At 26.5% G+C, this 26,555-nt stretch overlaps 1 protein-coding gene across 2 annotated transcripts in view; it reads left to right on the forward strand.

Annotated features, from left to right (window-relative positions):
* The window catches only part of LOC101234822 (huntingtin-interacting protein 1), a 167,091-nt gene that overhangs the window by 133,547 nt on the left and 6,989 nt on the right, over nt 1–26,555 (forward strand). For both annotated transcript variants that reach the window (XM_065807880.1, XM_065807879.1), the window contains 18 exons: nt 434–502; nt 5,650–5,697; nt 5,924–5,992; nt 6,603–6,650; nt 7,486–7,546; nt 7,901–7,993; nt 8,127–8,213; nt 8,450–8,557; nt 8,770–8,841; nt 8,950–9,020; nt 9,119–9,199; nt 10,865–10,894; nt 11,363–11,421; nt 11,527–11,557; nt 11,647–11,709; nt 11,786–11,886; nt 12,199–12,289; nt 24,208–24,280. In XM_065807880.1, coding sequence (XP_065663952.1) covers nt 434–502; nt 5,650–5,697; nt 5,924–5,992; nt 6,603–6,650; nt 7,486–7,546; nt 7,901–7,993; nt 8,127–8,213; nt 8,450–8,557; nt 8,770–8,841; nt 8,950–9,020; nt 9,119–9,199; nt 10,865–10,894; nt 11,363–11,421; nt 11,527–11,557; nt 11,647–11,709; nt 11,786–11,886; nt 12,199–12,289; nt 24,208–24,280 — 1,255 coding nt within the window. The remainder of the gene's footprint in view (nt 1–433; nt 503–5,649; nt 5,698–5,923; nt 5,993–6,602; nt 6,651–7,485; nt 7,547–7,900; nt 7,994–8,126; nt 8,214–8,449; nt 8,558–8,769; nt 8,842–8,949; nt 9,021–9,118; nt 9,200–10,864; nt 10,895–11,362; nt 11,422–11,526; nt 11,558–11,646; nt 11,710–11,785; nt 11,887–12,198; nt 12,290–24,207; nt 24,281–26,555) is intronic.

Here is a 26,555-nt window from a genome sequence, read left to right on the forward strand (position 1 = left end):
TAATTTCTATAAGCAACTAAAAATTTAAAAGTAAAAAAATAAATAAGTTGTATGGTATTATTTTTAAATATAAAAATAATATTTGTTTTAAAATGTATAAAAATATTACATAAAAAGTCTTTTTTAAGTAAATATTAAGTAAGCTAATAAATTAGGTATTATAAGTTGGTTTTGTTGTTAGTTTTATAAACATTACAAACAATGTGTACATGTATATAGCAATATGTATATGTATATAGCAATGTGTATAGCAATTTATAATATATTTTAATTTTTGTTTACACAGTTTGACAATTTACATAATTAACATAATAATAATTTAATTATTTAATTTAATAATTAACATAATTTTACTTGTTTTATTTTCCTAAATAAATGTTATTTTTAAATTAGTATTTCATTTTTGATATTTATTTTTATTTTTATACTTTAGAACAAAGTTAGCAAAGAAGCTTTAGATCATTTAGAGAATGAAAAGTTAAATCTCAACAATGAAAAAGAGGTTTTACTAGTATTTTGTTTATTATTTTGTTTTTATGTGTGTGTGTGTGTGTGTGTGTGTGTGTGTGTGTGTGTGTGTGTGTGTGTGTGTGTGTGTGTGTACAGCCCTTAGAATCAGGGTCTGCCAACCTAGAAGTGTTTGAAGTTGGCAAAAAATCGCCAACCTTGTTTTGATTTTTATGGTAAAACTTTTAAGGGTTAAATTGTATATCTATATATATATATATATATATCTATATGTATATATATATATATATATATATATATATATATAATTATATATGAATGCTTTATATTATGAATAAAATTATTTAAGATTAATGATGTCAATCCAACCCTAAAACATGGAAAAACATAATTATCTATAGCTTTCCATGCGAGATAATAATTAGTTTTAAGGGTTTTAATCTAGTCACAATTATTTAGTATGAAACTTAAAGAAACATAATATTATATATAAATAAAAGAGATGTAATTAAAACATGTGACAAAATAATGTTACATGTTTTAAAAAACACAACAAAAAAACACTCATATATCATATCAAATCAAATCAAATATATTTCAAAATAAATTATAACATTTCATTGAAATTTGCAATAGTACAAGTACTAATTTAAAGTAAATAACGGGTGATGGGGAAGTTATCGGACAAAATAAAAACGTCAATAACTTATTTATAAATAAAAAAACAAACTACTATTATGTTTTTTTTAAATAAAACATTTATCTTTTAATAAAAATATATTATTTTTTATATGAAAAAACACCACCATTTGCAATTGATCTCAATTTTGCTCTGACGCTTTTCATATGCGACTGTAAAAAGTTTAAATCAATTTCTTGTAGTTTTAGTTTAATGCGATCAATCAAAACTTGCTCTGTTAAAGCTTGCCAATCTCCCTCGTAAACCTTCTGTGCCAAATGTCCCCAAAAATTTTCAATTGGTCGTGCTTGAGGCACATTTGGGGGATTAGATTCTTTATCAACGTAATAGACATATTGGTCCATCCAATTTAGAGAGTCTTAAGAATAATGAGAACTTGCTAAATCTGGCCAAAATAAATAGTTTAAGTCTCCATGATACTTGTGAAAAAACGGAAGAGGGCATGTCTTTTTGTTGTTTGTGTAGTTTCCAGAATTTCCAGGCATGTTGTCCCCTGCCAAACAAAAGTATTTTTCGTCATCGATGACTAGAAGCGATCTTGTGTTATAGAGTTGGTTAACTAGTTTCCTGCTCATTTTCTTTGCCTTTATTTGTTGTTCTATAGTGTATTTTGGAGTCTTTTCACGTTTTCTATATTTAATATTCATTTTTTTTGACGACCAATTGTCGATTTATTTACACCGAATTTAATACCTATTTTTCTCTGACTGACCCCTTTTCGATTGTTGACAAGTCTCGTTAATTCGGCTTACTTTTCTCTAGTCCAGGATGTTGGACGACCAGGGTGTTTTCTATCAGAAAACGATTGAACAGTTTCAAGTCTTTTTAGGTTATCATATATTGTACTTCGAGCAAATCCTTCCTTTACAAAATGATTTAAGATTTTTTTTATTTTTATATTAGGTTTATTTACAAAAAACATTTTTAGTCGCTTTCGAAAAGATTCTCGTTCAGCCGCAATTAACCTCATTTTAAATAATTGTGTTTCAAATAATAAAGTTTATATTTTATAGAACGTTTATGCCTACGCATAAAACCACAAAAACTAATTATTATGCTCAAATAATGAAATTGGGATTTGTCCGATAACTTCCGCATCACCCGTTACCTCAATATACAACATAACATTATAGATATTGATGAAAATAGTAATAATAACTTATCAATATTAAAAATAATAACAATAATTACATCAATAATAATAATGTAATAGTAATAGTAATAATAACAATAACAACAACAATAATAATAATAGTAACAATAATGATAATAGTAACATATAGTATAATAATAGTAACAATAATGATAACAATTACAATAGAAGGAGAATTTCATAAATAAAGACAATAACAGCAGCAACAAAGATTTAGTATAAAGTAGAGAATAGTTTAATGAAAAGAGATAAATAAATAGATAGATAAATAAAGAATGTCAAAATATTAGTACTAATATTAATATTAATATTAGAATGAAAATTTTTATAAAGGTATCAAAAATGGCAGGTAGAAAACCAGAGGAATTAGATGTAGATGGATAAATAAAGAATTTCAAAATGTTAAAAATATCAAACTATTTCGTATATTTTTAACAAATATTTAAAAAGCTTAATTTTGAATTCAGAGATTGAATTAAGAGATTTTAGATCAAGAGGTAGTTTGTTCCATGAGCTAATATATTGATATTTAATGGATTTATTTCCATATTTAGCAGAGTGGTGTTTTGGAATAACTAAGTTTAAGCTACTGATGGAGCGAAAAGGATAGTGACTATTTTTACTTGTAAAAAAGTTGTTGAATGATAGGGGAAGGTTTTTGTGGTGATAATTCCAGACAAATTGGCAGTTAAGGAATATCACAAGGTCGCCTAATTTTAATATATTGGAGATTAGGTATAGCACATTAGATTTAAAGTTATTATACTAAAAATATATTATTTTCAACTCTTTATTTTGGAGATAGGACAACCTTAAAAAGATTTGTTTATGGGATTGTCCCCATACTAGCCATGCATATCTTAGATGGGACCCAAAAATAGCATGATATATATTTAGCAGAGTTTCTAGATTTACATAATGACAGACTTTGGCTAGCATTCTATTAGATCTGCTGAGTTTTATTGCTAAGTTGTTCAGATGGCCTTGAAAAGAAAGATTCGAATCAGTTTTAATCCCAAGATTTTCAATAAGTCTGAAGGATAAATTTTTTGTCCGCTTAGTCTAAAATTGAAGTACTTATTAATTGGTACCAGATTGGATTTAAAGATGATCAGCTCTGGTTTGTTAGAATTGAGAGAAAGTTTATTAGAACAAAGCCACTGAACAATATTTTCATGATCATGATTAATATATTTGTTGATTTTTTTAAGTGATTTGTCAGCCAGTATCATGTTATTATCATCAGCAAAATGATATGCATTTGCAAATTTAAAAGAAGTATTCAAGTCATTAATAAAAAAAAGAAAAAGAAGTGGTCCTAAAACTGAACCTTGTGGGACGACATTTGAGCAGTTGTTTAAATCAGATTTAGTACCATTAATGGAAACAAGCTGTGTCCTGTTTTGTGGATATGAAGTAAACCATTTTAGTGGGATGCCTCTGATTCCATAGTATTCCAATTTTGTGATAAGGATGGAGTGATCCACAGTATCAAAAGCTTTTTGCAAATCTATAAACACCCCACATGCAAAGTGCTTATTATCTAGAGCTCTTCTAATCTTCTCCGTAATTTCAATAAGTGCGAAGGTTGTGGAATGTTTGCTTCAAAATCCATATTGATGTTGGTACAGGCATTTCAATTTTTCTAGAAACTTGTATAGCCTGTTTATGCATAGCCTTTTTGAAAAGTTTGCTTAGGTTGGAAAAAAGGGAAATGGGTTGATAGTTAAAAAAGTTTAGTAACGAGCCTTTTTTTACAAATTGAAATGACTTTAGCTATTTTAAAAACTTCAGGATTTAAAAACTTGCCACATTTAAAAGAATTATTTATCATAATGCAAAGAGGTTTGGAGATTATGTGAGAGGTAAGTTTAAGAAAAAATGTAGGTATGCTATTAGTTCCATAACTTCTATCACTTTTAAGAGCATTATTAATAAGATTAGATATCTTATCTTCACTCACAGGATCAATAAAATAAGAATTAGCATGATTAAAAAAGTCACTATAAGAACATTTTGATGATTTCATCGAGTTTTTCACAAATAGAAACAAAATAATTATTAAATATATTTGAAACAATGGTATGGTCTGTGATGAAATTTCATTCAGATTTAACTGAGTAGGTATTTTATGTAATGATGCTTTAATATTTATGATATCTTTTATGCCTATCCATGTCTTTTTTATGTTGTTCATGTTGCTATTAAAATAAGTTATGTAGTATGGTTTTTTACTACTTTTTAATATATTGCTAATTTTATTTCTATAGAATTTAAATTTTGTAAAAAGTTCATTTTTAGTATAAATGTTCTTACATCTTGCAAAATTTTTATAGAGTTTGTTTTTTACAGAAATAGTTTTAAGTAATCCTTTAGAAACCCAGGGTTTAGATTTAAATTTTATTTGATTTTTAGTCAAAGTTTTATAGGGGGCACATTGGTCTAAAACTTTATTAAATGTTTTTAAAAATTGATTGATGGGTTCATTAATATTGTCATTTTTTTTAATCATAAGCTCTCAGGTGATTTTATAAATTTCTAGAAAAAATTTGTTAGGGTCAAAGACATCATCTAAAATTTTTAACTTTTTGGTTGGCTGGATATACCAGGAACACAGACAAATTGTGTCGTATGATCCGAGATATAAATAGTTAAGTTACCTAAGAGATGATCAGAAGAGTAAAAGTTCATAAAGATGTTATCAGTCAACGAGATTTAACTGTTATACAAGTAGGTAGGATTATGGAAGGATTAAACAAGTTAGAGCATAAGATATCAAGGTAGTTGGAAATAGGATTAGATTCACTATAGCTCAGCTATATCAACTATATCAACTATATCAGCTATATATGCTCTATCAACTATAGTTGATGTGATTTAAAAAAAAAGTAAGAGCATGTTTTGGTTTACTTAACTGTTAAGTAAATTGTGCTAATAATTATAGTTTTAATTGTAAATAAACTGTGTAATTGATGAAGCTTTAAATGACAATAAGGACTATACCATTTAATTTTTTTAACATTTTATTCCATCATTTGGTTACTTTATTTTATAGTATTTATTTAAAATACATTTTGTCAAAATTTTTTTATTTTGTTCTCGCTACATGTTCTTTAAAACTTATTGCATAATAGAATCTTGTTATGTCAAAATTATTGCATAATAGAATCTTGTTATGTCAAAATTATTGCATAATAGAATCTTGTTATGTCAAAATTATTGGTAATATGCAAAATACATATAGATATATACTATGAGTAAAGAAGTTTATAAATAAATTATTTAAATTGTTTGTTTATAAATTAAAATATTTTAATATATTTATTAGAAACTTGAATCATCAATTAAAAGTTTAAAAGAAAAATACACATTAGAGGTAGCTTGAGTAATTAAATTTTTTAAACTTTTTATCAATATAAAATTATTTTTTTAACCCATAAGTTTATTTGTCCATTGATTTAATCATTGTTTAAGAACACTGAGTATCATCCCATGAACCAACTTAATGAATCAAGTATAGTTTGAAATACTCTCTCTCACTCTCTCTTTATCTGTATATATTTATATTACACTATGACATTGCTACTTTGTCTAAATTTTAGAATGATACTTTGAACAAACAGTTGCAAATGTTACAGCAAAATTTACAAAACTTAATGACAGAAAAGCAGGTTTGAAGTTTAAATATTTTATTTTATGAATAATTAAAACTATGATATTATCAATATTACATGATACTAACTTATAAATATTGTAGTATTTCTAAAAAATATGCAACCTGCCATAAATCATGGTTTTCTTCTCTGATAAGTCTTTCTTGCATGTGTATGGCGTATTTAGAAAATGTGTATGGCGTATTTAGAAAAAATTTGATAATTATCAATTAATTTTGACATGATATTATCAATATTACATGATACTAACTTATAAATATTGTGGTATTTCTAAAAAATATGCAACCTACCATGGCGTATTTAGAAAAAATTTGATAATTATCAATTAATTTTGACATGTGTATTGTGTATTTTTTAATTTTGAAATGTGTATTGTGTTTAGAATTGTAAGAAAAAGAAAAAGTTATATTGATTACTCAAATCATTGATTAAGCGCAAATTAAAATTAAAATTAGTTTAGATTATTTTAATAAAACAAAATAAAAAATGTGCAGTTTGTTACTTTATTTAATTTTAAAAAATAAAATTTTTATTATTAATGTATTATTATAATGATAAATGTAAATAAATTATAACATATTGTTTATAAAAAATTTGTTATTAATAGCAATTAGAAGCAAATCTCTTACAAAATAAAGCATTTTATGATCAAAATGTAAGTTTTTTTATTTATTTATTAGAAGAATATAGTACACATGTTTTACTCAGCTCAGTGCGCTATTAAGAATAAGATAAAAAAACATTTATTGTAAATATTTTGTTAATGTTTTTGTTATTTTATTTTGATTTGTTATGCATCAATGACGATTTATTAAATGTGAATATATAATTTATTACAATTTAAATGGTATAATTTATTTCATGTGAATTACATAATTTATTACAATTTAAATAGCATAATTTATTATACATAAATGAAATAATTTTAACAAGTTTTTTCAAATTTTAAAAAAAATATTTTTAATGCAATTGTTTTAATTTTTAACTATATATTTAAAATTAAATTATCTATTTGAACAAAAAAAAAAAAATTAAACTTTGAATATTAAACTTAAAAACACAAGCCTTGACTGTTGCACAGAGAAATAAGTTTGGTATGGTCGTGGTGGCTACTAATATTGTAAGGTTGAAATATAGTAAAAAATTAATTTACTAAAGAAAAGAGAAAAAGCTATAAAAGAGAAAAGACTTAAAACAATATTGAATAGTTGAATAATAATTATAATCAATTTCATTATTGTTTGGTATAATTGTTAAATAATTAAAATTTTATAATTCAAAGTTATGTTTATATATATATATATATATATATATATATATATATATACACAGATTTTTTTTTCAAAAAGCATTTTTTGTAAAACTAAGATGTACGTTGATCACTCAACGTATATCTTGTACAATCAACACTAGTTGAATAAAATGTTTTGATGTACAATGTACATCAAAACATTTTATTCAACTAGTGTTGATTCTGAATTGTGTTTTAGGAAATAGATAGGGAAAAGAAGCATGGAGATGACTTGTTTAAAAGCAAATTGGAGTTGATAGGTTTGTAGTATTTTAATTGTTTTATTATTTTGTTCATCTTTTGTTCTTGTTTATTCAGATCTTATTTAGGGTGAGGGTAAATTTTTTGTTTTTGTTTTTTGTGTTGCTAATTTATGTCTTTCATAGTTACTTATTTATATTTTTTGTGCTTAACTTTATTTTAATTATTTATTTTCGCTTGTTTTAATCTTATTTCCTTTAGTTTAATCTTTCATTCTTCTTTATTTTGGTTTTAAATTATTTTAATTTTTCTTCATTCAGATGTTGGATATGATTTTAGAATTTTAAATTTTCTTTTATTCTTTTGAACAACCTAATGTCGTTTTATAAATTTTATTTTGAATGCAATTACAGCATCAACAGCAAAAGAATGTGAGGAAATAATTCAGGAAACACTTAATATATTTAATGACCTTCGACATGAAAATGGCACCACTTGTTCTAGTGGTATACTTTATAACATTTTTTTCTGTTGTAAAGTTACTATTCTTTAGTTTCATATTTACATAATATTAAATTTTATATATTTTTAAACCAATATATTAATACATTTTGCAATTTTATCTTTCTTCATTTGTAGAATATCTAAAATTAAGATTGGAAGGTTTAAATGAGAAGATCCTTAATACCAACGAGAGTTATTCTTCTTTTTATGACAATCATCAAGGTTGGGTTTTTTTAATTTTTATTTTTCCTGAACAAAATTGAAATCAATGTATTTCAGATATTTTTTTAAAAAGTTTTTTTGTAACATTATTCAAAAATCTTACAAACATTTTTTGACTTTTAATTGTGCAGAACATTTTTTAGTACAAAAATGTTTTGTAATGCTCATTGTAATATTACAGAGCTGCCAAAGAAAATTTTTTTTTGGTCATTCTGTAATATTCTTTCTTCCTGTAGATGTTATTCCACTTGTGAATCATATCAATTCTACATGCCATCGTATTAGTGATGCAATGATTAATGGGAAAGCTACATCTCACATGGGAGAAGCAGAGGATTCTCAAAGTAACTTTTAAAACTTTGTTTTATAAATATATCTTAAATATATTATATTATAAATATATCTTAAATATATTTGCACAACTAGTTCAAGATTTTAGCAAAAACTAAACATTAAAAGACACTGTAGAAAACAATAATTATCTAAAAGAGAAATTTTTTTTTTTCAAATATTTTTTAGTAACCTGAAGTATTTAAAAGTTTTCTTTATTTTTTAGATATTGTTGCAGCGTGTAAAAACATAGGATATAAAACATTGAGTTATCTTAGTAGCTTTAAACTAAATCAGGGTTAGTTTTCTTTTTGTTAGCTAAATTTATTTTTGAATAGTGACAATAATGTTTTGTTTTTTTCTTCTGATTACTTTATTATCATTACTTTTCAAAATTATTTTTAAGTACCTGATTTGGTAAAGACTGAAAGCAGCCATGTACAGCAAGCAATATTATCTCTGCAAAAAATAACAGAGGTACAATTTTTGATTTTAGTGGTACTAAATGTGCATTAGGTTATCCCAAAGTTTTATGTATTTGTTAAGAAAGTACTTTTTATCAAATTCTTTTCTAGGATATTATTTTAAAGCAGCAATCCGAAAACTCAAATAAAAATGAAAATATTGTTGATGAAGAAATTCAGGCTACTGAACAGGTTGATTTATATTTAATGCTTTAATAACTTTTTTTTATCTGCTATTTACTGTTATTTTTATTAAGTGAAAATTATAATCTTTTAAAAACCATATCTTACATGAGTATTCGATCTGCTTTTCAGAAATTCCTTGTAATTTGAAAATTTGTATAACTCTCTTGTTCCACACATAGTTAAACTTTATCAATTTTGCTCAGAATAAATTAAAAAATATATATATATTTTATAAAACTTATTGTAAATAGAAAAATGTTCAGCTGGATTTGTATTAAAAAAATATTTTTCACTTATCATCGCACTCATTTTATACTGTTATTTGATGTTAACAGTATTTTATGATGATATTAACATCAAAAATTGTTTCTGATTGTTGTCATATTTTTGACAAGTTTACTGTATTATCCGTTACTACACTAAAAACTTTAGACCAAATTGTTATAGAATTCTTTCTTACAGCTACATCAATCAATCAGAATACATGAGTGGCTAGATGTATTGATTGTTTCTGCAAAATAGATATCTGAATTCATTATTGTTACTGTTCCACAAACTACTGGCTTATTGTGGACCTTGCTCTACCCATCAATACTCATATTCACAGAATAATCAAAACAAAATCGCAAAAAACTTTTTTTTAATCATGAAAAAAACTGCTACTTAAGCTTTTTTTAGTTTTCTTTACTAATATCTATTAGAATTCTATTAGAAATTAGAAATCTATTCTATTAGAAATTTGAAATCTGTTCTATTTGAATGGTTATATCCTGGATGTAAGAAGTTGGTCATTTTAATAAACTCTGAATGTACTGTCACTGCTAGTTGTCACTGTCTTGACACTCCTTGTTCGTACTGCTCCCTTTTTATATGAACTCAAAAAGTTTGTCTTTTCTACAGTAGATTGACTAGATTCTGCTTTCTCTATAGAAAATTGACTCCCTCAGGTGGTAGATATTTTCAACAGTATCTTGACAAAGTTGAATGTACTTGTGTTTAACATTTTTATTTCAGGTTATACTATAATTTAATATAAGCTAAAATAATTTAGTAATTATAATAACTAAATAAAATGTAACTATAAATAAATTTAAAAGAAATCAAAACGACAATGAGAAGAAATTCATCAATATTGTTATTAAGGGAAATTCATCATGGTTGTTTAATATTAAAGAGTATTTAACACTCAGTAAAATCATTTTAGTCATTTGCAGAAGCAATACACCTTACACAAGGGGATTTATATTCAGTGAGAGACTACAAATTATTAAGTGTTGTGGTTCATAATTTTTTTTTTAATAATATGCAAAGATCTGCTTACCTATTATAGCAAAACTGCTTTATGAATCTTAATACTTTAGACTTTTTAAGCTAAATTATTTTTGATGATGAAATTATAGGCCATTAAATTATGTCCAAGTAATGATGAAGTTGAAAAAAAAGTTGTTGATCAAGTTTGCAGCTTAAAAAATTATTTTGGGTAATCATTTTACAAACTCAATATTTTATATTTCATGTTTAAATTGAGAAAAAAAATTTTCTCATACTAAAACTATCTTAGCTATCACTAGCCAACTGAATATATAATTGTTGTTATTGTTGCTCTAGATTTTATTTGTCATAAAAAAAAGTTTTGCTTAATTAAGATGTCTCATCCTTATGTATGTTTAGATTGTTGCTGATGCAGCTCTTCGAATTGAGGTAATTTGTTGTATTTTATTAATTGTTATAATATTTTTATTGATTGTTATAGTATGCAGCATAATATACATATCGTGTATGTATGTATGTATATATGTATGTATGTATGTATGTATGTATGTATGTATGTATGTATGTATGTATGTACATACGTATGTGAAGACTCTATTAACAATAAAAAATGTCAACCTAGATCTCAGATTGTTATTTTAGATTTTTTTACGGTTTTTAAAAATAAAATAATAAAAATTTTTATGGTTTTTTAAAATAATTATTTTTTTTAAATAATTTTATTAAATGTAATTATTGTTTGTAAATTTATTTAGTATATTGAACACAATTAGGGGATGAAAGTGAACATTTTTTTAATATATAGAACACAATTAGGGGGATAAAGGGAACATTTTTTTAATTTATTTGTTTGGTTGAGTCTTTTTTTATTTAAATGTGTTACTTAAATCATTGCAGGAAATGTTAAACAAATCTCGTAAAACGCATACTGGAATTCAACTTGAAGTTAATGAAAGGTGAATTAAGTTTTTAATGCTTTATTTTTGTTTGTTTTGACAATTTGTATTTTTTCTTAGTTTTTCTAAGAGTCTTAAAATTTTAGGCTTTAATTGTTTTTTTAGAATTTTGGACTCATGTACAGGTCTTATGAGGGTAAATTTAAAATAAAAAGTTTCAATTATGTTTCTTATGCATCATAGACAAGGTGAGTGAAGCCACAAGTATTTTTTTTTTTAATGTAGGCTATTCGTGAGTTGATTTTGAAATCAAAAGATTTGCAGGAAGAAATTGTTATGCAGGGAAGGGTGAGTACCAACCTTTTATTTTTCAGACTTAGTTTGAAAAAACAATATTTTTTAGTTTCTTTTGTGTTTTGTTTAGGGTTCAGCCTCAGTAAAAGAGTTTTACAAACGGCATCATAAATGGGCTGAAGGTTTGTTATCTGCAGCCAAATCTGTAGGCTATGGTGCAACAATACTTGTGTAATTTTTTATTTTATTTTTAAAAAAACTAGTTTGTCACTTTTTCGTCATACTTTTAAATATTTTTCTTCAACATGAAATAAATGTCTAAATAATTCATATGGTCAGTATAATACGTGTCAAACCTAACATTTGATATTTGTATTTTTATGAAACAATTTATATATATATATATATATATATATTCATATATATGTATATATATATATATATATATATATATATATATATATATATATATATATATATATATATATATATATATATATATATATATATATAAACATAATAAAAACATATTTATGAAAACAGAGATGCAGCTGACAAAGTTATAGAAGGCAAAGGAAAGTTTGAAGAACTTATTGTTGCTTCACATGAAATTGCTGCATCAACTGCACAATTGGTAAGTTTTTGTCATTGTATGGTAAACTAACCAAGATAGATAATATAGCAATTTATATAAACTAGCAGAAAGCAACCCGTAATACGGGTTATGGTTGGTTTGTTACATAATTATTTTATAGTAGCTGTTTTCTACAATTTAAAGTTAATTATGAAGTAAACCTACGTAAATATAATATTTTAAAAGACATAACACTTTATTTTACAAATTAAAATAAAACTACCTTAAATAAAATTAAAATTTTACGTGAAAAAGTTAAATACCTTTTTAGAAACCTTAACTAAACCTTAACTAATACCTTTTTAGAAAAAACGCCTTCAAATTGAAAAAATTAAACTATCTGTAAAATTAACATAAAAAGTATGAGGTAAAATATATTACCAATTATTTAACATTGTTTGAGTAATTTACAACTGACATAGGTCATATCAGTGTAAGGCAGAACCATTTTCCTCAACATTCCTAAGTTTAATACAATACGTAATTCAATTCAATACAATACAATAAAAATTGACAAAAATATCAACTAAATTCTTGTAATATTTTTTATAACCTAAACTTTAATTAATTAATAAGATAAATATGAAGCGAACATATACTATACAGGAGTTATTAATTTTTTGGTATTCACGTATACATTTTTCTTTAAAAAAGAAAATTTTTATCTTGAAAACTTTAAATGCACGCAACTAAATAAATTCATTAAAAATAACTCAGCAATTGAGTACAAATACGTTTCAAACAAAAAAAATTTAGTTTACAATCAAATATGTGTATAACAAATTTAAAAAAATATGTAAACTTTGATCTTTTATATTGCATTAATGCGTCATGACAAACCTAAAATAAAAATTGTAAATGATAAGTAGACATAAAAGAAATAGGAAAAAAACAAAACTGGAAAACAATTTACCTGCTTTTTGGTAACCTGTTGTCATACTTAAGTTGCTGCCATGATGCAGTCGGTGTTGTTTTATGACGTTATTTCATGTTGGCTTTTAGTAAACTTTAGTTTAATTTAAGAGGCATCACAATAGATTTAAAATATTTTATTTAAAAAGCAAAATAACAAATGCTTCAAGGAGCTAAACTATAAACATTAAAGATAAAAAATCAAATTGAGATATAAATAAATTGCATTTATATAGCTAAATATATTGTCTTGGCTTATAGCAAATTTTAAAAGCAGTGAGTTCAATAAATTAAACTACCAATTAATTATTTTTAACAATAGAATGTAGCATCATTATATTATGATAATTGGGTAATGAATCAATTTAATTATATTTAAGTTTAATTGGTGAAAAGCAAATAAAATTTTAATTAAAAAAGACCAAATATGCAACATAATATATTATTAAAAAAAAAATTACAGATTAAAAAAAATAAATAACAAAATTAAAAAAAATAAAAATAAATCACGGAAGAAAAAGCAGCAACTAAAAAGTTATAAATATCTTCACTGATAGAAGACATTTACAACCTTTTGGTTGCTGTTTTTTCTATGGTGTCACACCCCGGTATGGATAAGCCCTCCATTTGATGGAGGGCTCATCCATACCGCCATTACTACATCACTTATGGAAGGACCTCTAAATGTTAACAAATCTAAAATTATAAAAGCTCTCAAATGTTAACAACTCTAGGATATAATAAAAATTATAAATATTTGTAATTTTATTTAATCAAAATATAAAGCATAACCTCACCATTTTCATAGGATGAAGAAGATGTTAAAAATATTAAAAAAAAAAAAGAGATAATAAGCCATGCAATGTAGATCCATTTGTAAGAAGAGTTGCTGCTATGTCAGTCCATGCAGCTATAGCAGATTTAAAGCCCCTATTTATGGTTTCAGCAATTAAATAATTTTACGTAAAGGTTTTTCCACTACCAGCTGGTCCATCCATGAAAAACAATATAGAATGTTGATTTTCTACACTTGGCTGCTTATTCAGTGTAGCAAGGATAGCATTACATATATTTAATTGATTGACATTAAGCAACAGTCTCATTCGATTGTCTTTGTCAATAGATTGTTGAACATTTTCATCAATTTTCTAGATTTAAGCCTATAAACTCATCAATAACAGGCAGATTATAATTAGCCAGCATTTTACCATTTTGATTAATGATCTTTTCAAATTGACGAAGAGTAGCTTGTTCAGCTTTTAGAAGTGGGAATGAGTGGCGAATAAAATCTTCCATCATAAAAGCTTTGTATGTATTAAAGATGTAAAGGATTGTCAGGTTCACAAAAGGTCAAAATTATTGAAAACAACTGTCTAATTTGCTTTGGCATATGAGTTAAAACCGCCTCAGAAAGAGTATTCTGCCATTCAGTGTCGTCTTGCAACAAACCTTTTAAAACACATACTTCATGAAATGTTTCAAGAACAATACCATTAACAGTTTGCACATTTTCCCAAGATGTTGCTCCTTTTGCCTGCAAAAGTAACAGTCTTGGAAAAAATAATTCTCCAGTTGGATTAACTTTATACATTCTTACTATCACCTTATTACCACCCCTTTGTCTTACCTTTCATTTACAATGTTTATCCTCAAATATAAAGTGATAAGGAATGTCTACCTACGAATAGCAATGCGCTCTTTCATTTTCAGTATTTAACTTAAACCATGCTGTTAGGTGCGTATCACATTGACCTGCACAATCTAAAGTCATTTGTTCTGCTCCTTTTCTAAAATACACTAACGAATTTTCAGGTAGATGAACTTTAAGGCATATAATAGTGTATGACTTATTGGAAATTTGCCACTATGCTTCAGGTGCACTAACATAACGACAATCTAAAAAAGTGTTTACTTTATCATGATTAATTTGTTCATTTATTAAAATATTGGCACAGTTGTGACCCTTGTATATGTATTTGTACAAATATTTAACAGCCTTAACAGACATGCAAGCTTCAACATTAATGTGAGGTTGATATTTCTTTGATAACCATGGATTGTAAGGTACCACCCAGCGGTTATCTCCATTGTTACCTTTAATATTGATAACCAAACCATTATCACGACGTCTATAGCGAGGATATATATTATGAACTGCTACTGTGTTAGCATTAAATTCTTTAGGATAGTTTTTGCTGCACACCCCATCTTTTATGCAGGGAGAATTTGGATACAGTATGCCACATGGATCATGCAAGTTTTAACAACGTCGTAAAGATCACGATTAACAATTGGATCTGGAATTTCTACAGATATTAAATTTTTGATATCATGCGCTGTTTCAAGCTTATCATCATTTGCAAAGTGAAGTAAAATATGAACATGTCGCAAACCACGCTTTTGAAATTCAATAACCTGAACACGTGTTACAACTTTCCCTAATACAGCGTGCTTAAAAATGTCATTGAGAAGGTTGTTTTATTTGAGTTTAAATACTCGAGTAACCAAGTCAGGTCTATCATTTGCTGCCTGACCTGGATATAAATTTTCAGTTATTTTGCGCCATTTTGGGTTGCAAGTGAAGGTAACAAAAAGATCTGGTTTACCATACTTTTTAATTATAGCTATAGCATCTTCAAAGTTTTCTTTTAAAGCTCTAGGACTTCCTACATAAGTTGATGGCAAAACTACAACACGCCCTGGTCTATCATGATCATTTCCAAGGTTGTTTCATGTTTGTGTAAGGCATCATTCTGCTCGCTTCTCAGTTTGTTTTGATTATTTCTCATAAAAGCAAGGCGCTGGCCTTCGATTTTAACATATGCATTAGCAGCATATTGCTGAAACAGTTTTTCGCTATAAAAAAATGAAGAAAAAAATTGTCTAACTGAAAGTTTATAATTGTAATACTGAGATAATGTAACATGATTTCTAAACAATGTAGCACATACAGCGTTGTGAACCAATTGATTATGCCAACCAGCATCACTCCTTGGAAAAAATAGAGGATAAACCATAGGATCTAAGTTGGTAGGCATACTTGATATAGTTTTAAGAGGATGACCTTTTGGGTAAATAACAACTTCCCTAGAAGCAAGTGGTGCACCATCTTCACCAACAAATACAATTGCAACTTCATTATGTGAAGGGAGATTATAATGATGTCTATCTTGCCTTTTAAGTAAAGACATTTTTACAACTGACACTGAGCGACCTTCTAGAACTGCTCGACGAATTTCTTCATCTTCTACTTCAGCCATGTTTTTAAATGCAAGAGCAAATGGGTTCTCTTTATTAATAATAGTTTGCAATCGAAACATTAAATCATTTAAGCAAAGATCATTACCTCGTTGTTGCATTCTAAAATTTACTCTTGCAAGTGGATCATTGATGTTAGTTGACAATATGTCAGCAGAACATCTTGATTTGGCCTAAGATTACCTACCTATACGATGAATAACTTGACCACATATTCTAAAACATGGCGGCCCATGATTTAGGGGTTGAAGTGCATTAGCTTTAAATGAAGCAAAAGAAAGACATGCATTATAATTTCTAATATATTTTAAAAAATTCAGATTGGCATTTCCATCTGAATAATTTCCTTTAAATAAATCTTGTGGAAATGGTGATATATATATCAGCTAGGAGATGTTTGTAAAAAAATTAACGTAGCAAATAATAATAAAAAAAATTATTAAAAACATGCAAAAACAATTATTAAAAACAATTCTAATAATAGACATACTGCTAACACAGAAAAATTAAAAAAAAACACATTGTAAACCCTTTTTTGCAAACTTTAATATTACTTCTTCAAAAAAAATTATTAGTAAACATTTTTTTAAATTTCACATAACTTAACAGTATTTTGTTCTTCTATACCACATAAATATATCATCTGATAAATCTAAAATAAAAAATGTAACGAATAAGTAAATAAGAAAAACATTACATACAAAAAATGAAAATCAATGCACCTTATAGAGAAAAGTTGTTGTGATTTACCAGAGCAGTAGTTGTTAAATATGATTATTTCATGTTAGCTTTTAAAAAATAATTTATGCTGGTACACCATGATTCCAAAATATATATCTATATATGCATCATAATTCCATAAATATATTTTATAGCAAAATCATGTAATAAACAGTGCTGTAATGTAAGACAATGTAAGACAAAAAATCAAGTTGAGATAAAATAAATTGTACATATGGCAAAATAATTTGTCTTGGCTTTTAGCGAATGATTAAAAGCAGTGATTTTTATTAATAAAATTACCTATTTATCTTTTTTAACAATAGACACCATTGTGAAGGTAAGCCAAATGTCTATCAACTCAAAATATTACAAAAAAACAACATTACAACAACTACACAAAACACCATAAGTTATTATAATATTCATACAACATAACTTAAGTTACATAACACTCTTATATAACAGAATATAAAAAACAGCATTAAGCAAAATGTTATTAAAATACATTATTATGTATTTTCAGAATAGTTAATAATAAAGGCTCGAAAACACCTAGACCTAAAGCAAACAAAAATGTTAAAAATGATACAAGAAAATTTAAAAAGATTTAAAGTAAATAAATAAATTTATATATATATATATATATATATATATATATATATATATATATATATATATATATATAATATATATATATATAAAATACTTTTTACCTTCTTTTTTTTTTTTTTTTTGACATAATAAATATAATCCCCAAAAAAAAATTTAACCTTTAAATAAAATAAAATATTAAATGTACTGTCAGTGTTGGAACAAAATTTTAATTTATTTTTCTAAATTTTCTAAAAAAGAACAAAAATAGTTATTAGCATCACAGAAATTTCAAAGTAGAAATTACAAATTATATGAAATTAGAATTAGTATAACTTTTTTGTTGCATAAAAAATAATTAGGCCGCATCCATACCCCTATTTTCCTTCTAAAAAATAAAATATAAGCTCAATAAAAACAAAACTGCTAGAAAAAAAAATTAAGCTAAAAGAAAAACTAAAACAAACAAAATGTAAACGATTTAAAAAATTAAAAGGAGTGATCCTTTCTACTTTATATCTAATAAAAATGTTATTATATATAAATTGCTAAACTAATTTCTATACTTACTTCAATTATAATATGATCTTAACAATAATTATTTATCTTATGATTCTTTATGTAATATTTCTAAACTAATAAATAATAATTAAATTCCAAAAGGTAAAAAGTACCAACTTGCTTAAGAGATCTTTTTGATCTCTTAAGCAAGTTGATATATCTTTTTTATTTTGTTTCTTTTCAAATTAAAAATGTAAAGATTATTTTTATCTTTTAGCTTGATTAATGTTTAAGATATAAAAAAAGACACAAATAAAAGCTTGAGTATATAGTATACTATAAAGAAAAAAATATTGAACAGAAAAAATGAAGAATAAACTGACAATAGAATTGTACAACCATTGAAAGAAACATCTCAGGATAAAAACTCAGGTTTTTAATTCAAAAATATGAATCCACTACAGAATCATAAACTAAAAAATAGGTTTAGATACTGATAGTAGTGAAAAAATATTTACAACAAAATTACTATTTCTATTAATTTACTTTTAGTAATAAATGACATTACAACCAAAGTAAAACTTCAGGTGAAAAATTCTCAAAAATATCTATAGTTGTTTTGGTTCCGGTGTTTTTTCATGTATAATATATAATATAGAATAAACAGCTGTGTATCTGTTGATCCTATTGCATTAAAAAAAACTTTTTATGTAATTAGGTTTTATGTAATTACATTTTTCTTTTCAGCTTGGTATGGAAAAGAAAAATGTTTACATATATATAACCATGAGCGAGATCTCGTCTCGTTCTCGTTTCTCGTGAGAAATGGGACTTCTCGTGAGAAACAAGAAATAAAATTCTCGCGAGAAGTAAAACGAGATTTAAATATTTTATTATTTTCCAAATTAAAAATTATTATAATTTACAAAATGCTTAATAATTTGTTTTTTTAATTAATTAATATTTTGACTCCATGATTTTAATAAATCTAATTAAAAATTTAATTTGTTTTTGACAAAAACAAATTAAATTTTAATTAGATTTTAAATATTTTTAATTAGATTTTAAATACAAAAACTTTTTGTATAAAATGGTGCACTTTCGACTTAATTTCATTAGTTTACCAGTGGAATTTAACTTGACACATATTGTTCATATTGAAAAGAAATATTCTTGCCTCATTTCAACGATCAAAAACGTCACCAAGAAAAAACAAAATCTGGAGATATTTTCAAAAAACAAATGACGGTGCTGAATACAAGACATGCAAAAAGTCTTTGAAAACAAAAGACGGAAACACAAGTGGACTACATTGTCACCTCAAAAAAAAACACCCAAGATTACGTTGAGTATTCTGAAAAAACTGACAACTCTCTTCTTCCTCCTCCTAAGAAGAAACAACGAACCATGGTCGAAATGCTTGAAACAAAGTCCAAATATGACAAAGACAATTCCATTCAAACAGTTTGACTCTGCAATGCTGGATTACTTTTGCACTGATCTGGCATCCTTTTCAGCAGTCGAAGGAAGAGGTTTCAAGAAATTAATTGACATTGCAAACCCTAAACTGAGTCTTCATCACAGAACAACATATTCAAGAAAGCTTTCAATTCGGTCAAGAGAAGTTCAAGCTGGAATGAAGAGCATAATAACGAAGATTACGCCAAATCTAAAAAGTGCTGCATTGGCTTCTGACCTTTGGACTTCTAGAGCTTAGAATAGCTACATCTCCTGGACTTTTCATGCTATTGACGAAAATTGGAGACTACATCGCTGGACACCCAATGTCCAACAGTTCCCAGGCAGACACACAGGTATCTTAATTGAAGGAAAGCTGGATTCTTTCTTAGAAGAACTGAATTTGCCTTCTGATTTGCCAATGTACTGCAAGTCAAATTGTCAAAGCGCCTTGACCAATATTTGTGCAACAATCATATTTTGCAATGTGCAGTTTGAGACTCATTTGGAATGACTGCTGGAATGGATGATGCGATGCAAACATGCAAAGACTTGGCTTCTTTAACTCACCAGTCAACAGTTGCAGCTGAGTTGCTTGAATCAGAATCAGGCGCTCAAGGAATCAATTTTAGACAGTTACGCCAATCTGTTGACACAAGATGGAATAGTGAACTAGATTGCATGGCTTCTGTCCTACATCTAAAGAGTGCAGTTATCAGCTTATGTGCAAATGAAGATATTTTTTCTTCAAAGACCATCAGTGCATCACAGTGGAAATCAATGGAGGGAGCAGTAGAAATTTTGGCACCACTTAAAGAAGCTACAGAAACGTGGTCGGCTGAGTCTATTCCAACAATTAAAACTGTCGCCGATTCTCTTTATTTAATCCATGACAAAATTGATCAATTTATTGAGACGGATGGAAAAAATGGCTACGGTGTCTTGTATGCAAAAAACTTGAAAAGCTGCGTTGAGAAAAGATTTCCTCTTTGTCACACTGGAAACTTATTGAGTGCTGCAGCAAACTACTTAAATCTTGCCTTAAAGGGACTTCACTTGAAGCTCTTCAAAAAATTTCAAACAACAAAAGAATGGTTAGCCTCACAGGTTAAAGATAATGTTGAGTGCCAACCTGTTGCCAGAGTCCTTTCAGCAGATTTGTCCCATAATTCAAAACTGAAGCGCAAGTTAAACATCAGACTTGAAACATAAGAGCCAACATCTGAACTGAATCCTATTTTGAGCGAAATGTGCCAGTATGAATATCTCCCTGATGCCAAAAAAGACTTTCCGATTCTTGATTGGTGGAAATTGCATTCAAATACGTTGCCAGAACTCTCTTCATCAGCTAGACAAATTTGAGCTATTCCAGCAAGTTCAACTAAATCAGAGAGAGTTTTTAGCTCAGGTGAAAATGTCATCCGATCATCCAGACACCACTTACACCCAGAAAAAGTAGAACAAATCATCTTAATCAGAGAAAACATTGTCTTGTTGAAAAAGTTTGGCAAAAAAATTCTGAATTAATATTTGAAAAAGTTGTGTACATTTGACAAATGTCATTTGTGTCTATTTGTCAAAACCATGTTTACATTTTTGTTTTTTTACTTGGATTTTAATAAATTTGTATTGAAAAATTGTTAAATTTCTCGTCTCGTTCTTGGTCTCACGAGAAGTACAAACTTTTCGTCTCGGTTTGAAAAAACCTAGTCTCGCTTATGGTTACATATATATGATTATAGGTTTATGGTAAAAACTTTTGTTTTTGCATTTTTCTTAAATGGAAATTCTTCAAACTCATATATTAGTCTGGCATCATTTTGATATTCCATCTACTTTGTTACCATTAGATATATCTACTTTGGTACCATTTCTTCTTTGGTACCATTTCTTCATTACTTTAATGTCTTGATGAAGTCTTTCGGTTTGTTTATCATTAACATCACTCAGATGATTGTGGAATAGTTATACTTTGATTCTCAAGTTTATTTTAAAAATTCTTAAATTTTCAGGCATGTTTCTAGCATGTTCTTCATCTTATCAGCTTTTTTATTACCCAGAATATTTTTTACAAATAAAAACCGTTCAGCTATTTAATATTATTTTCATTTATTTATTAACAGAAGTTAGTTACTTTAACAGCTGGATTTGAGGTCCAAATAACATTGACATTTAATAAGGACCCTAAATTCAATTTTTTATTGCTTACGATGTTGTAGAAAGTTTCAATTTTTGGAACAAAAGGTCAAGAGTTGAGCTGATTCTACTGGGATATCTGATAAATATTTGACTATAGCAAGAAGTTTCAGGTAGAGATTAGAATTGATGATGGAAGATTTTTTTTAATTTATTCCAGCTACACTCATTGGGCAAAGGTTGCAATAATCAACATAATTCATTAGTTCTGTTTAAACTGTGTATTGTAAATTTCTTTGCATCTCCTGATAAATCTTAATAACGTTTTGCAAATGTTTAACATAAACGTTCAGTTTTAAAAATACCATGACTTGTGACTTATCTTGATCTTTAAGTTTAATTTAAAAATGCATTAAGTTATCTTTTTTTATGAAATTTTTTTTATGAAATCAGTTTTCTATTTTATACTCATCGTCACATAACAACAGGGTTCAGGGTAATTTTTGTGTGATCTAAAGCATGTACACAAAATAAGTGTACAACTAAAAAAAGATACTCATTAACTTTTATTGGGAATTAAGTATTGATTTTAAGACATTAATATAAGAAGATAAAATATTTCAAAGAAATTTATTTATTCGTGTGGGTATCTAATAAAATTTCGAACTTTTATTTTGGTGGTACACATAGGCTTCCCATAGCCAGTTTGCTATAATGACTTGATGATAAATCAGGCTAGAACACTACTATCATGCGGTTTATAGGAAGTAAAAGACATTTTTTTTTTGTTAATTCACCTCCCCAAGGCCCAGAAGGCCACTACAGACGAGGAGGCTGCTTAATTGTGGTTATAGCCCTCTCTCAACTCTATAACTCCGAAACACGAAACTTGACAAACAAGGCCGCTGCGCGGAGAAACAAGTTGAGTGCGGTACTACGTGGGACATGGTGGGGATCGAACTCGGAACCTCTCGCTTATGAAGCGAGCGCTCTACCACTACACCACTACCACATTTTAACACGCTTTAACATATGTTTTACCAAAAAGTGTCAACTCAGAAATATAGGGTGCTGATTTTTAGTCATACCTGCAAATAACTTGCCAAATCAAAGCTATTTTAGCAAAACTCATTTTTTGTGTTTTGAAATTTCTTATCTGCTTTTCCTCTATATTTGGAATTATAATAGACAACACCAGGAATTTGCTGATGATCATACTTCATATAAGTTTTATCATCTTTAATAATTCAGAAATTTTTAGAATTATAGCTGTCATACAACTTTCTTCAGTGGGTTCTTGTTTTTTTTTTTGAATTTCAGAACAGTTAGGCACTTTTTCACAGCTTGAAAAACATGTTTATATCAAATTTTTACAACAAAAACAATGAGAAAATTCTCATATTTTTGTGCGTTCTGTTAGTAAGAGGCTTTGCAAATGCATGAAAAAATTGTTTTGAAGAAATAAAAATTAATTAAGTTCTATAAGCATCATTGATATATCTAATAACTTATTAAATAGAATAAAAATAATTTGAAAAAAAAACTAATATGACATATATCTCTTAAATTACACGTTTGTTGTTAAATAAAGATACAAATGTCAACATTCATTAAAAAAAAAACAATTTGTTGCGCCATGGGCATGTAACAAGTATAAAACCAAAATTTTGTAATTTTGTAATGTTGCCAAAAAATACAAATACAATGAAAAAATATATTAATACAACCACTGAAAAAAAATTACGTATTTACTCACATTTTCACATTTATTTCATGTATTTTTAATAGATGTTACTGCAAATAATGTAAAGAAAAAGTTTTCAGACTGGTTGTATGATTATAAAAAAGTGATAAGGCTAATTAATAGTAAGCCAAGATGTGTTTTTTTTTTTTTTTTGTCTTATCAATTACATAAATAAAAAAACATGAATATTTTTAATTATATAAGTTTATATCTACTTACAATCGTGTATAATATTTGTAGACATTTTCTGCATGCAAGTCTGTATGTACCGTACTATAAGTAGTAAAAAAGAAGGATTTTCAAAATTTAGACATAATGCCATGGTTAAAAAAAATGCATGTCAAAAAATAAATAAAGATAGTTGAGGAAAATAAATGTGTTTTTTTATTCAACGCCACAAAATTACTCAAAAACATGCTCTATATTTTGAGCACAAAAATATGTGTTGACAAGTGTTATCTTAACTATTTTATTTTCCTCGCTGATTGTCCAGTTCTGAATTAATGCTTAAATTTGGGCTAAATTGATGCTAATAATTTTTTTTAAAGTAAATATTACAACTATTTTATTATTTTATTTTATTATTTATTTTAAGGTTGCTGCATCACGTGTCAAAGCTTCAAAAAATAGTCAAAAACTTCCTCCTTTAATGACAGCTTCTAAAAACGGTTGTTAAATTTCATTTATGATTATTCATCTATTTTATATTTATATATATATATATATATATATATATATATATATATATATATATATATATATATATATATATATATATATATATATATATATATATATATGTATATATATATATATATATATGATTTAAATGTTGACAATTTGTATGAGAGTATATATATGTAAACTAATTATTTATATATATATATATATATATATATATTTATTTATTTATTTATTATATATTTATTTATTTATTATATATTATTTATTTATACAGTAGCCAAAAGTTTGCAGACATGCTAAATAAAATTAAATTTTGCTGATATTTCAGCACTTCACTAAATCCAACATTTTACCAAATAAAAGATTTTTATGTTTACTGTTATGTTTTGAAAGCATATTGGTAATTTAGTTAACATACTTTAATTAATTTAAAAATTTAATTATTTTTAATGAATACAAAAATTTGTGGACTCAAGCTTTTCACATTTTCCCCTAAAAATTTCTATTATATTGTATTGTAAACAAATACTTTGTGGAAATAATTAAAAAGCGTCATTTATAAGTGATTGAGGTCACAGGGTATAAGAAATGTTCAATATCTTCAGTGAAAAAGTTGAAAGCAAGATCAGTTCAAATGGAAGTTCTTAAGACAGCACATTTTTATGGAGCCTGTAAGTCTGCTGATAGACAAATTATAAAGTGATATGAACTTACTGAATCTACAAAAGTTCAAAAGCAATTAGATGCAAAACCATGCAAAAAAACATATTGTCAAGATAAAAAAGCTTGCGTTACTAAGCAATGATAAGCTATTGATTGAATGAACAAATAATATGTTTTTATGGAATGAATTGTAGTATTACTTCTACAAAATGCTGTTTACATCATGGAAATGTGTTTGGAAGGTGTCCATCCTAAAAGCTATTGATTTCCTTAAAAAATTTAAAGGCCAGAGAAGAACATCACTGCGTTTAACATTGCAACATCTAAAGTGAAGTCAAGCATTGGTCAAAAGTTCTTTTTAGTGATGAAAACAAGTTTATGCAGATCATTCAGATGCAGTTTATTCAGATCAAATGGAATCAAATTTGTTTGATGTCCAGTAGGTGCAAAGTATGATCCTAAATCCCAACTGGTTATAATAAATCATGGAGGAGGTAGTGTATTGTTTTTGGAATGTTTTAGTCTGGACGGTGTTGATCCGTTTCATAAATACACTGGAACTATTGATCAAGAAACATACAAAGACATATGTAAGAGCATTGTTTTACTCCATGCAAAGGATAAAATGCCTCACAGATGGATATGCCATCTGGAAAATTATTTCAAAAACACAGGCACCTTGGTTCAAGAGTTCTTCAAAAAGAGTAAAGTTATTGTTTTGACGATGATATCCCAATCAACTGCCTTAGTCAAGATTAGGTGCCATTGGTTATTTATAGGAACTTGTTGACCGTCAAATATTATGCAGTAAGCTTACAAATCTTTTTCAAATCAATTACCAATTTATTAAGAAATATCAAAAAAGTATTGCACTCAATTTCCATTGGTGTTTGCATTAATTTAGTAGACTTTATGTCTCGTAGATGCGAAGTTGTTCTTAATAGTAAAGATAGTACTACAAAATAGTAATGTGATTTTGTATATCTAATAAATTTTGATCAAACATCGTTCAGAAATTCCTACTTATTAAAATATAAAGTTTTTTCTGCAAATTTTTAAATTCATCAAAAATGGTTATTTTTTTCGTCAACTAAAATGTGTTAAATGAATTATCAATATTTGTTCATATATCATCAGCAGAGAACCAAGAGGCTGTATGTCCACATTTTGTGTAAATTTTTTTGTATGTGTGTTTATTATCAATAAATATTCAACAATTGATTAGGTGCGTGTCCAATAAATCTAGTCACAAGAATAATGCAACTTTTTAAAATATTAAAAAAATTAGTTGACCATTTTGACAGATTTTATAAATTAAATTTTAAAACTTGATTTTCTCAAAAACACAAAAAATGGACATAGGTCCAACGGACATATTCGTTTGGTTATATACGATTTATATAAGGCTTATTATTTTTATAATTTTTTATTTTTTCAACAGTTTCTCAACTTTACAAATTAGCACACACAAATTTAATTGGAAAAAAAATGTTTTACAATTGTTCTTTATATGCTCATTATGACAGGGTTCCCACAGTCCTGGAAAGTCCTGGAATTCGACTAGTGTCCTGAAAAGTCCTGGAATTTTTCATTTTT

Source organism: Hydra vulgaris, chromosome 10 (genome assembly GCF_038396675.1).
Source record: "Hydra vulgaris chromosome 10, alternate assembly HydraT2T_AEP".
NCBI classification, from domain to species: domain Eukaryota; kingdom Metazoa; phylum Cnidaria; class Hydrozoa; order Anthoathecata; family Hydridae; genus Hydra; species Hydra vulgaris.